General features: G+C 54.1%; 1 protein-coding gene across 3 annotated transcripts in view; it reads right to left on the reverse strand.

Moving 5' to 3' along the window:
• MIB2 (MIB E3 ubiquitin protein ligase 2) overlaps positions 1 to 13,354 on the reverse strand; it is a 56,604-nt gene that overhangs the window by 7,509 nt on the left and 35,741 nt on the right. For all 3 annotated transcript variants that reach the window (XM_038747389.1, XM_038747388.1, XM_038747390.1), the window contains exons 5-12: positions 11,841 to 12,035; positions 10,432 to 10,574; positions 8,488 to 8,595; positions 7,781 to 7,943; positions 6,530 to 6,663; positions 5,761 to 5,909; positions 1,899 to 2,055; positions 1,245 to 1,399 (exon numbers count right to left, since the gene is read on the reverse strand). In XM_038747389.1, the coding sequence (XP_038603317.1) occupies positions 1,245 to 1,399; positions 1,899 to 2,055; positions 5,761 to 5,909; positions 6,530 to 6,663; positions 7,781 to 7,943; positions 8,488 to 8,595; positions 10,432 to 10,574; positions 11,841 to 12,035 (1,204 nt within the window). The remainder of the gene's footprint in view (positions 1 to 1,244; positions 1,400 to 1,898; positions 2,056 to 5,760; positions 5,910 to 6,529; positions 6,664 to 7,780; positions 7,944 to 8,487; positions 8,596 to 10,431; positions 10,575 to 11,840; positions 12,036 to 13,354) is intronic.

Raw genomic sequence — 13,354 nt, forward strand, 5'->3', positions numbered from 1 at the left:
TACATATCTATTCTATTTATTTTATTTTGTTAGTATGTTTGGTTTTGTTCTCTGTCTCCCCCTTTTAAGACTGTGAGCCCACTGTTGGGTAGGGACTGTCTCTATAAGTTGCCAACTTGTACTTCCCAAGTGCTTAGTACAGTGCTCTGCACACAGTAAGCGCTCAATAAATACGATTGATTGATTGATTGATTGATTGATTAAACAGCTGCACAACTGGCTACAGATCTGTACGTAAGGGCTGAGAATTGGTATAATGGTGGACACTGGGCTGACAGGATTTGGGGTACTGAAAATAAATTGGGGAAGGCTTTCAGGAGGAGGCAGGATTTCAGGGGGCTTTGATGTTGAGGAGAACTGGGGTCTGGAAGGTTCAAAAGTAGGTTCTTCTAGACTGTGAGCCCGCTGTTGGGTAGGGACCGTCTCTATACGTTGCCAACTCGTACTTCCCAAGCGCTCAGTACAGTGCTCTGCACACAGTAAGCACTCAATAAATACGATTGAATGAATGAATGAATGAGAAGTTTCAGGCTAGGGACCATTAGAGAAGCAGCATGGCTCAGGGGAAAGAGCCCGGGCTTGGGAGTCGGAGGTCGTGGGTTCAAATCCCGGCTCTGCCGTTTGTCAGCTGTGTGGCTTTGGACAAGTCAGTTAAATTCTCTGTGCCTCACTTACCTCATCTGTAAAATCGGGGTGAAGACTGTGAGCCCCACGTGGGACAACCTGATCACCCTGTAACCTCCCCAGCGCATAAAGTAGTGCTTTGCACACAGTAAGCACTTAACAAATGCCGTCATTATCATTATTATTATTCCTGGGTGACCAGCGAGGATGTCAGAGCCTTCCAGCTTTATTTAGCCCCCAAACCCCTATCTTACCCTTCGTTTGGGTGGCAGCTGCCTCCTGCCACAGGGCACCGGAGAGCTGGGAGCCCCCCAGCCACGGAGGAGGAGCAAGGGCTGCTGCCGGGCTAAATGCGAACGCCCGCACCCATCACCACCATGCCCAGCTGGAGGTCTTCCTGGGCAGAGCCCTGGCTCAGGTCATGTGGAGACCGAGGGCCAAGATGGGCCCCTTCCATCCCCTTCGGACAAACCAGTGAGGCTTTCTCTTAGGCTAAGAGCCTGACCCCCACGGGCCCAGGCAAAGAAGGCTGACCCCCAAGCAGAGCTCGCCTAACTCCAGGGGCTCCCAGGGTCAGCTGGGGGGAGCCCGGCCTGCCCCCCGCCTCGCCCCCCACTCACAGCCTGTTGCCCTTGAGGGCGGCGTGGTGCAGCAGGTTGAAGCCTTGATGGTTGGGCACGGTGAAGTCCACGTTGGGCACCTCGGTGAGGAGCTCGATGATGCCCTTGGCGTCGGCGGAGATGGCGCAGTGCAGGGGGGTGTCGGCGTTCACATCCTGACCCCGGGGAACAGTGGGGAGGGGACCTCAGGCGGGTCCCCGACTGGAACCTCGGCAGGAGAGGCCGGGGTTCACACCCGGCCCGGCAAGGGGCCCGTTGTGGCCGTGGGACAAACGGATCCTCCAGACCCTGGCTACTGGGCACAGGGGTAAGAGAGGGGGCTGGAGAGGCCGCACCAGAGCTGGGCATAGGCTCTTGGCGATGGTGGGCTGGGGAAGCAGGGAGGGGAAAAGGGATAAGGTCGCGGGGTGCCAGAGCAGGACAGGGATGAGGACTGCTAGCCTGCCAGTGCCTGGGGCAGCCCAGGGGCCAAAAGAAAAAAGAGGGGTGGGCTGCTGGGACCCCAGTTTATTTGGGGGGGAGGGGTCAGACATAGCGGGATTCTCGGGGGAGGGCAGGGGTCCAAGGAGGATCGCTCCGTCCCATGGGTGTTTCCCCACCCAGATCCCAGGGGTCGGGAGGCCGTTGGGGGGAGGGGGGCAGGGGGAAGCGTACCGGCAGGTTGACGTTACAGCCGTGCTCGCACAGGACCCGCACGACATCGGCGAAGCCCCGGCTGACGGCCACGTGCAGGGCGGTGCGCCGGGCGGCGTTGGGCAGGTCCACGCTGGCTCCCCGGCTCACCAGCACCCGGGCCACCTCCGCCTGGTTCCTGGGCCGGACAAAGGGGCCAATTCAGGGGCCAGCACCCGAGAAGATGGGGGCTAGGGGGTGGCGAGAGGGTGGGCAAAGGCAGTTGCATGTGCTGAGGATGTGCTGTCAACCCCCGGCCCACGTCCTCCCCCTGACCTGGAATGCCCTCCCTCCGAAAATCCACCAAGCTAGCTCTCTGCCTCCCTTCAGAGCCCTACTGAGAGCTCACCTCCTCCCTGAGGCCTTCCCAGACTGAGCCCCCTTTTTCCACTCCTCCTCCCCATCCCCCCCGCCCTACCTCCTTCCCCTCCCCACAGCACCTGTATATATGTTTGTACAGATTATTTTACTTGTACATATTTACTATTCTATTTATTTTGTTAATGACACGCATCTAGCTTAATTTCTATTTATTCTGATGACTTGACACCTGTCCATATGTTTTGTTTTGTTGTCTGCCTCCCGCTTCTAGACTGTGATCCCATTGTTGGGTAGGGACCGTCTCTATAGGTTGCCAGCTTGGACTTCCCAAGCGCTTAGTACAGTGCTCTGCACACAGTAAGCGCTCAATAAATACAACTGAATGAATGAATGAATGAGGAGAAAGGAGGCGGACAAAAGCAGAAAGGGGGCAGGTTGCTGGGACCCCTGTTTGGGGGTGGGGGGAGACAGCCAAAAGGAGGGCCCGTGGGGTGCCTGCCAACCACCCAATCAATCGATCTCTTGATGATCAAATTTGTTAGAGGAGTAGCATGGTGAAGTGGCTAGGGGACGGGCCCGGGAGTCAGAAGGTCATGGGTTCTAATGCCGGCTCTGCCACTTGTCTGCTGGGTGACCTTGGGCAAGTCACTTCACTTCTCTGCGCCTCAGTTACCTCATCTGTAAAAATGGGAATTAAGACTGTGAGCCCCACGTGGGGCAGAGACTGTCCAACCAATTTACTTGTGTCCACTCCAGCACTTAGCAGTGTCTGGCACATAGTAAGGGCTTAACAAATAATAGTCATTATTATTATTGTTCTATACATGTCTCTCCAGTCCTCCTCAGAAAGAGAGGTCACCCACTCCTCTCTGCATCAAGAAGAAACTCCTGTCCACTGACTTTCCCCACTTGCCCCCTTTCCACTTCCCCACTCTATTCTCCCTCAAGGGCTTAACAAATACTACAGAGAAGCAGCGTGGCTCAGTGGAAAGAGCCCGGGCTTTGGAGTCAGAGGTCATGGGTTCGAATCCCGACTCCGCCACATGTCTGCTGTGTGATCTTGGGCAAGTCACTTCACTTCTCTGGGCCTCAGTTACCTCATCTGTAAAATGGGGATGAAGGCTGTGAGCCCCACGTGGGACAACCTGATCACCCTGTATCCTCCCCAGCGCTTAGAACAGTGCTCTGCACATAGTAAGCGCTTAATAAATGCCAATTATTATTATTATTATTATTATTATTATTATTATTATTGTTCTATAGAAGTCTCTCCAGTCCTCCTCAGAAAGAGAGGTCACCCACTCCTCTCTGCATCAAGCAGAAACTCCTGTCCACTGACTTTCCCCACTTGCTCCCTTTCCACTTCCCCAATCTCTTCTCCCTCAAGGGCTTAACAAATACTACAGTTATTATTATTATTGTTCTATACATGTCTCTCCAGTCCTCCTCAGAAAGAGAGGTCACCCACTCCTCTCTGCATCAAGCAGAAACTCCTGTCCACTGACTTTTCCCACTTGCCCCCTTTCCACTTCCCCACTCTCTTCTCCATTCCGCTCCTAACTACCTTCTCTCTGGGCCTTCTTCTGGACTCTCTCACCACAGCCCACGAGCCCTGCCCTTCCTTCTGCTTGCCACTCCCTCTCCTTTCAGGTCTGCCAAACCTCGGCTCTCCCCATGTTTTCAGCCCTAAAGAAATCCCACCTCCTCCAGGTGGTTCCCCCAGGTTCATTTTTCTTCTCCCCAGGTCACAGCATCATCATCATCAACATCAGTGACATTTATTGACCACTTACTTTGTGCAGAGCATTGTACTAAGCGCTTGGGAGATAAGCAACTTCACACTCTCCCCCTCCTCCCCCTCCCCATCCCCTCCGCCTTACCTCCTTCCCCTCCCCACAGCACCTGTATATATGTTTGTACGTATTCATTTATTTTATTTTGTTAGTATGTTTTGTTTTGTTCTCTGTCTCCCCTTTCTAGACTGTGAGCCCACTGTTGGGTAGGGACCGTCTCTATATGTTGCCAACTTGCACTTCCCAAGCGCTTAGTACAGTGCTCTGCACGCAGTAAGCACTCAATAAATACGACAATGAATGAATGAACACTCACTACTTCTCACTGCCTTTTGGGACTTCTTGTTTTATAATCTAAACTAGTTGAGTCCTTCCTCCTACTTAAAAGTTGTTTACTACTTATAATTTGTTATAATTCCTTATGAGCAGGTTTCATGCTTTCTTCACCTACTGTAATAATAATAATAATAATGGCACTTATTAAGCACTTACTATGTGCAAAGCACTGTTCTAAGCGCTGGGGAGGTTATCAGGTGATCAGATTGTCCCATGGAGGGCTCACAGTCTTAATCCCCATTTTACAGATGAGGTGACTGAGGCACAGAGAAATTAAGTGACTTGCCCAAAGTCACACAGCTGACAAGTGGTAGAGCCGGGATTTGAACCCATGACTTCTGTACTCTCTTGATCACTTAGAACAGTGTTCAGCACACGGTAGGTGACCGATAGTTTGGACTGACTGATCTATCAAGTAATCAACTCAACTGCATTGTACTTTCCCAAGCACTTAGTACAGTGCTTTACGCTCAGTAAGCGCTCAATAAACACCACTGAATACTAGTCAAGCAATCAATCAAAAAGAAGGAGCTAGAGTGCACTGTACTGAGCGCTTGGTAAAGTACAGCAGCAACAAGACACTTTCCTTGCCCTCCAGGGCTGTGCTTTCTATTGGGGGACACAGAAGTCAACTGAACAGAACAATAATAATTATGATGATGATGATAACTATGGTATTTGCTAAGCGCTTACTATGTGCCAGGCACTGTACTATGCGCTGAAGCGGATACAAGCGAATCGGGTTGAACACAGTCCCTTGTTCCACGTGGGGCTCACAGTCTCAATCCCCATTTTACAGATGGGATAAATGAGGCCCAGAGAAGTGACTCGTCCAAGGTCACACAGCAGACAAGTGGCAAAGCTGGGATTAGAACCCATGACCTTCTGACTCCCAGGGCCGGGCCCTATCCATTCTGCTGATCTAGCTCAACGAACAAGTGACTACACGGCATACGCAGGGACGTAGATAGGGAGAATTGGAATAAAATCCAGAAGTGCTAAAGTGGGCCTCTGCTTGGTGCCTCCTGGGGGTAACTTGGGAAGGATTCCCGGAGGAGGCGGCATTCCAGGACAGCTCTGCAGGTGGGGAGAGCTAATGGTGGAGAACGAGGGACCCGGGAAGCCCGGTTTCTACTGGTCCTTTCCTGGTCCTTTTCCAGTCTTTTAGACTGTGAGCCCACTCTTTTAGACTGTGAGCCCATGTTGGGTAGGGACTGTCTCTATATGTTGCCAATTTGTACTTCCCAAGCGCTTAGTACAGTGCTCTGCACATAGTAAGCGCTCAATAAATACGATTGATGATGATGGCCCTCGCCGGGAGGAGCCGCTCCGGGGCTGAGGGTGGCTCGGCTCCTCCTGGGCCAGGCCCGAGCCCTCCGGCCGGCCCCCCTTACCCGAAGGCGGCGTAGTGCAGGGCGGTGTCCCCCTCCTCATCCCGCGTGTCCACGGTGGCGTGCGCCTGCAGCAGGAGCCTCACCGACTCCACCTGCCCCAGGTGGGATGCCACTTGCAGCGCCGTCCGACCCTGGTTCTTCACGTCCACCTGACGGGAGCGGCGGGAAGGGGGGAGGGCCCCAACGGGCCGCCATCAGGAGGGGTCATTCTTCTCCCACTCGCTGACTTGCTCCCTTTATCCATCCCCTATCCCAGCCCCGCAGCACTGAGATACATATCTGTCACTGACTGATTCATTCAATCGTATTTATTGAGCGCTTACTGTGTGCAGAGCACTCTACTAAGCGCTTGGGAAGTACAAGTCGGCAACAGAAAGAGACGGTCCCTACCCAACAACGGGCTCACAGTCTAGAAGGGGGAGACAGACAACAAAACATGGAGATGGGTGTCAAAGTCGTCAGAACAAATAGAATTAAAGCTATATCTGTCTCCCCGTCCAGACTTTGAGCTCGTTGTGGGCAAGGAACGGGTCTGTTTATTGTTGTATTGTGCTCTCCCAAGCGCTTAATACAGTGCTTGTAAGCACTCAATAAGTACAACCGAATGAATAAATTTGATTGAACCCTTAGCCCGAAACCCCTCCGGGGATCCGTGTCCTCCCGGACCGAGCCCTGCCTCCCGAGGGGTCAGCCACGGCTCCTGCCGCAGCTGTGGCAGGAGTCAGCGTCCCCTCTGCCCCCCTCATCTCTCTCCCCCAGCAGGCCCTGCCTTGTCCGGATGCCTCTTCACCAGCTCCAGCAGGCGGGCGATGTTGCCGTGAGCAGCCTCTGTCACCAGCCGCCCTGGCTGGTCGGGATCACTCTTCTGGGCTAGCAGCTTTTCCAGGATGGCACACAGGGAGCCTGGGGGGTGGGGAGGTGGAGGGTGTGCCCGGGGAGCAGGCCGGGCCGGAGATCCCAGCCTGCCCGGGGCAAGGCCAGGCTCTGCAGCCAACCGTCTCCCTCGCTCCCCCGGCCTCCAGCTCCCCAAGCTCCTGGGCTCCCGCAGGTCCCCCCAAGCCTTACTGAAGGCACACCTCCTCCAAGAGGCCTTCCCTGACTCAGCCCTCCTTTCCTTGTCTTCCACTCTCTTCTGTGTCGCCTTGACTTATTCACTTTCTTCATCCCCCCACCCCCACAGTACTTATGCCCATATCTGTCATTTTATTTTATTTATTTACATAAATGTCTGTTTCCCCCTCTAATAATAACAATAATGGCATTTATTAAGTGCTTACTATTTGCAAAGCACTGTTCTAAGCACTGGGGAGGTAACAATCAATCAATCAATCGTATTTATTGAGTGCTTACTGTGTGCAGAGCACTGGGAAGTACAAGTTGGCAACATACAGAGACAGTCCCTACCCAACAGTGGGATCAGGTTGTCCCACGTGGGGCCCACAGTCTTAATCCCCATTTTACAGATGAGGTAACTGAGGCCCAGAGAAGTGAAGTGACTTGCCCAAAGTCACACAGCAGACAAGTGGTGGAGCCGGGATTTGAACCCATGACCTCTGACTCCAAAGCCCAGGCTCTTTCCCCTGAGCCATGCTGCAGCTTGTTGTGGGCAGAGAATGCATCTGTTCTATTGTACTCTCCCAAGCGCTTAGCTCTGCACACAGTAATCAATCAATCAATCGTATTTATTGAGCACTTACTGTGTGCAGAGCACAGACTAAGAGCTTGGGAAGTACAAGTTGGCAACGTATAGAGACGGTCCCTACCCAACAGTGGGCTCACGGTCTAGAAGAGTCTACTGTGAGACACAGTAAGTGCTCAATCAATATGACTGACTGATTGACGATCCCCAGCTTCCCCCTGGCCCATCATGGAGCAGGTGGGCCCAGGGAGGAGCTGAACCCACCCACCATCTATCCACCCCTTTGCACATCCCCGGGGCGGGGTCCACCCTGGGCTCCACCAACTTCAAACCCCAGGACGGGCTTCTGGGCTGATGCCCAGCCCCCCACGGTCCCCTCACTTTTGGGTTCCTTGGCGCTCTCCATGGCATCCAGGTTGGCATCTTCCTCCCGCTGGCGGGTGGCAAGGCAGGAGGGGCTGAGCTTCCAGGCCTGACCGCCGAGCGACATCCTCAGGTCTCCATCCCCGAACACCTTTGCCACCTTCCCCGAGGAGCCCAACGCCTGAGGCGGGGAGAGAAGGGGGGCTAGAGGGTGGCCTGGCCCAGATCCTCACGGACACGTGGGGTTGTTGGTTGTTTGCTTCATTTCTGGTATTTGTTTAGCGCTTACCCTCTGCCAGGTACTGTTCTAAGCACTGAGGGAGATACACGGTAATCAAGTTGGACACAGTCCCTGTCCCACATGGAGTTTACAGTCTTAATCCCCATTTTACAGGTGAGGTAACTGAGGCACAGAGAAGTGAAGTGACTTGCCTAGGGTCACACAACAGACGAGTGGCGGAGCCGGGAGTAGAACCCAGATCCTTCTGACCCTCAAGCCCGTGCTCTATTCGCTAGGCCATTCTTCTGCCTTTTCCCTGGAATAACCCCCGGGACCTACTGATGTCACGCCTCTCTAGTGCTTCCCCACCATGTCCCCAGAGCCTGCAGACAGTGCCTCCACAGAGCTGGGGGAGCTGGAGGGGGAGTGGAAGGGGAAAGGGAGGTTTGGGCTGGGGGGATGGGAGAGGAGGAGGAGGAAGTGAATTGGCCCAGCCCCCACTTACCGTGGTCAAGGCCCCAGGATGAAATGTCCAACGAGTCTCGCTATTGAACTGGACCCGCACATCACCCCGGTCGGTGATTCTGTGCACTGTTCCTGTCTGGCCGATAAACTACAAACAGATAAATGGGTGAGGGGTACACACACAGGCAGACAGATGATAGTCCCTCGGTAGCAGGGCATTAGTGTTAGGGCTCTGAAAGGAAGTGGGGGATGAGGTCTGCTCTCTCCTGTCTAAAAGTCCCTCCAGACTGCCTCTTGACCCTCTGCCCAACCCCCCTTTAAGATGGGTCAGGCATCCCCCAGCCGATGCGCAGAGACCTCCAGAAATGCCCGGAACGGGCCGCGGGTGGCCCACCCCATCCCCATGGACCGCTGGCCAAAGAGTGGCCCAGTGGGCCCCTGCTCTGGCTCTGGTCCCAGAGGTAGGGGCCACCAGCCGCTGCAGGGGAGAAGCACAGTTTGTAGTTTCAAAGCTCTCCGCAACCATCAAACCAAATCCTCCCCTGGCCGGGTTAGTCCTTCCTCCCCATCTTATTCCAAGGGAAACTGGAGATTATGGGGCCAAAGTCTTACCGGGGCCCCCTACTCCCCGAAAGAGGACCACTGAGGGGAGTGAGGGAGGGGACTCAGGTGTTCCCGGATCTCTAACCCCAACAGGACTCCTGGCTGCTACTAGCAGAGAGCGAGCCAGCGGTTGAAACCTGGCTGACTTTCTGACAACCTGGCTGACCGTCTATTTGACCATCTGACCGCCTGGTTGATGGAGTACGGCTTGGGAGAGACGGGGTGGGACTCGTTTCCCTGGTCCTGGAGGCTGGCTGGCCTGCAGCCCCGGAAATCTCCCTCTGAGGGCAACTGAGGAGCCCCCGCAGCCAGACGGGAGCCACCTCACTCGGGGACTGAGGAGCCCCGGATTGGGGGAGGGCCGGCCCACAGTCACCCCCCCGCACACCTCGCGAGGAGGAACTTCTGGCTACATTCATTCATTCATTCAATCGTATTTATTGAGCGCTTACTGTGTGCAGAGCACTGTACTAAGCGCTTGGGAAGGATAAGTCGGCAACATATAGAGAAGGTCCCTACCCAACCACGGGCTCACAGTCTAGAAGGGGGAGACAGACAACAAAACAAAACATGTAGACAGGTGTCAAAATCGTCAGAACAAATAGAATTAAAGCTATACGCACATCATTAACAAAATAAATCACTCAGCAGGTGGGCACCCAGGTAACAGGGGCCAGGAAGGGGTAGGGGTAGGGCAGTGCCTGGCGGCCCCTTGCCGACCCCTTCCTGAGCCCCTTCCTTCCTCTCCCCCTCGTCCCCCTCTCCATCCCCCCATCTTACCTCCTTCCCTTCCCCACAGCACCTTTATATATGTATATATGTTTGTACATATTTATTACTCTATTTATTTATTTTACTTGTACATATCTATTCTATTTATTTTATTTTGTTAGTATGTTTGGTTTTGTTCTCTGTCTCCCCCTTTTAGACTGTGAGCCCACTTTTGGGTAGGGACTGTCTCTATATGTTGCCAACTTGTCCTTCCCAAGCGCTTAGTACAGTGCTCTGCACACAGTAAGCGCTCAATAAATACGATTGATTGATTGACCCCATCATGGCACATGTTGTGGCATGAAAGCAACAGCAACACAAGAACAGACCAGAAAGAGATCTTAGTGAAAGTGGCTATGTGTACCCCAGGGCAGGACGGACCCAACCCCTAGCCCCGTCTCACTCCGGGGCCTCTGGCCCCCCGGCTCCAAAGTCCCCGTGAACAACGATGCCACCTCTGAGCTAAAGAAGTCGGTGATAGGAGCCGAGGCGGAGGGAGGCTGGGTGCTTGGGTGTCCGGGGCGGAATCTGTACCGGACAGTAGAAGGAACAGGAGGAAACTGGACAACTGGCTGGACCTAGGCTGGAGGGGAGCAGGTTCGGGCTTTACCTCTGCCATCTTGGGGTTCCAGCCCCCGTGGCCCTCCTGCATCTCCCGCAGGATCTCGATGTCCAGCAGACACTGGACTTTGTCTCCATGCTGGAAGGGCTGGCTGTCCACACTGACCCGCCGCCGCAGCTCTGCTGGCTTACCTAGGGTAGACAGATAGACAGACAAAAGATTAATGCCACCAAGCAACCTCCAGAGTGATGAGGGAAGGCCAATGGAGAGCAGTACGGAGGATGATGGGGGTGATGGGTTGGACTGTTTTGACTGCTGGTGCAGGCTTCTGGGGTCCAGGGAATCTCTGGCCAGTTGGACCCCCACAGGCTTTGGAGGCCCAAGGCGAAACCTCAATTTCCAATCCAGGTGACTCATGACATGCTCATGCCACATCACGTGCGGAGCACAACGTGACATCAGCCCCGGAAGATGATATGACAGAAGCGCCTATACCCGGGATAGATTTGGAGCCACCAAGGCTGGGGTCCTGGGGGGGATTTTGGTCTGACCTCCACCAGGAAATGCTGCTCAGTCAGGGGGAAAGGGCTCTGGCTTCCCAGATCTGGAATCGCCCTACTCTTGGATGGGGCAGGGGCTGAAAACCTGAAATAGATGGGAGGTGAGGGGATGTGGGAGAAAGGCAAATGCCAGTCTCCCTCCCAGGAGGGGAGTCCAGGGCTACCGGCCCTTGCCCTCCAGCTCCCAGCCTCACTGGTTCTGTGCCACCCAATCCCCCGGGGCCTATGGCAAGTGTTACCCTCCCTGGCTCTGAAAGTTGGCCCAGGGTGGGATGTCAGGGGAGGGAGTGAGGAACGTAGACTCCTGTTAATGCTCATGTCAAAGGCTGGGCAGGCGAGGGAACCATGGGGATGGCATGGGGCAGCTGCCTTGATGGGGTCTGCTCCGGGGGGCATGCACCCAGCAGTGGCTATCTTGGCAAGGTCAGGAAGCACACTGCTGCTCCCCTGCTGGGTGCTGTGATGGCTTCCTTTCATCACTGCCTGCAGCCAGGCCTGGCTGCTCATAATAATAATAATTATGGTACTTGCTAAGCACTTATTATGTCCCAAGCACTGTTCTAAGCACTGGGGTAGATACAAGTTAATCAGGTTGGACACAGTCCCTGTCCCATGTGGGGCTCACACTCATAATCCCCATTTCACAGATGAGGTAACAGGCACGGAGAAGTGAAGTGGCTTGCCCACGGTCACACGGCAGGCACGTGGCAGAGCCAGGATTAGAACCCAAGTCCTTCTGACTCCCAAACCACTAAGCCATGCAGCTTCTCATAGGGGCCATGACCTGGCCTGGAGGCAGGAAAGCCGGAATGGGAAGGTTGTGGGGAGGGGACAGTCACTGAGGGTCAGGGTGCCAGTGCAGCCTCATGCAAATAGACTCCCCCGGAAGGTACCTACCGAGCTGGGGGAGGTGGTCTTTGTAATAGAAGCCGCCAGGAGCCTCGGCCACACACTTGAGATCCACCTTGCCCTTGTGCCCCACGCGATACACGTTGGTGGTGCCGTCGGCCCAGGTGACGCTGGCCACGCTCCGGCCCGTCTCCACGTCCCAGCCCCGGATATCCACCACGCGGCCTATCTTCCCCTCGCCGCCTGCAGAGACAGAAGAGCCTGTGGGGTTTCCCTTCCCTGGGACTCCTGGGTCCTAAGCTCATTGTGGGCTTACGACCCACAATGTACAATAAATCACTGTATGATTGATTGGGCAGGGAATGACTTTGTTTACTTTCATTCAGTCGTACTTATTGAGCGCTTACTGTGTGCAGAGCACTGGACTAAGCGCTTGGGAAGTACGGATCGGCAACATAGAGACGGGCCCTACCCAACAACGGGCTCACAGTCTAGAAGGGGGAGACAGACAACAAAACAAAGCACGTAAACAGGTGTCAATACCGTCAGAATAAACAGAATTATAGCTATATACACACACAACGTTAATCATCATCATCATCAATCGTATTTATTGAGTGCTTACTATGTGCCGAGCGCTGTACTAAGCGCTTGGGAAGTACGAATCGGCAACATATAGAGACAGTCCCTACCCAACAGTGGGCTCACAATCAAGGCCAGGCTCCTGTGGCCTGAATCAGGTGATCGTGTCGGCGGAATATTTGTGGGAATGGCCATTTGGATGATGAATTGCCTGTAATTGGGAACATCTCGGTTGCACTGTACTCTCCCAAGCGCTCAGTACAGTGCTTTGCACACAGTAAGCGCTCAGTACATACACCTGAATGTACGCACCCTACACCGCCCCCTAGCGGGTCAGAGGGGAAACCTGCGAGCAAGGGCGCCACCTTGTGGGCACAGAGGGGCAGTACAACTCAAGGCTGCCCGTCTCCTCCTCCAGCAGCAGCGGAAGGGAGAGAGGGAGGGAAGAGGAACATTCATTCAATCATATTTATTGAGTGCTTACTGTAAGCAGAACACTGTACTAAGCGCTTGAGAGAGTATACTATAACAATAAACAGACACAGTCCCTGCCCACAGCAAGCTTCCAGCCTAGAGTCTTCTAGACTGTGAGCCCGTTGTTGGGTAGGGACCGTCTCTATACGTTGCCGACTTGCAATAATAATGATGGCATTTGTTAAGCGCTTACTATGTGCAAGGCACTGTTCTAAGCGCTGGGGGGGACACACGACGTGTTCAGGTTGTCCCACATGAGGCTCACAGTCTTCATCCCCAGTGCTCTGCACACAGTAAGCGCTCAATAAATACGATCGAATGAATTTTCCAGATGAGGGAACTGAGGCTCAGAGAAGTTAAGTGACTTGCCCAAGGTCACACAGCAGACATGTGGTGGACCTCTGACTCCAAAGCCCATGCTCTTTCCACTGAGCCATGCTGCTTCATTGTACTTGCACTTCCCAAGCGCTTAGTACAGTGCTCTGCACACAGTAAGCGCTCAATAA

Source organism: Tachyglossus aculeatus, chromosome 5 (genome assembly GCF_015852505.1).
Source record: "Tachyglossus aculeatus isolate mTacAcu1 chromosome 5, mTacAcu1.pri, whole genome shotgun sequence".
In the NCBI taxonomy this organism is placed as follows: Eukaryota; Metazoa; Chordata; class Mammalia; order Monotremata; family Tachyglossidae; genus Tachyglossus; species Tachyglossus aculeatus.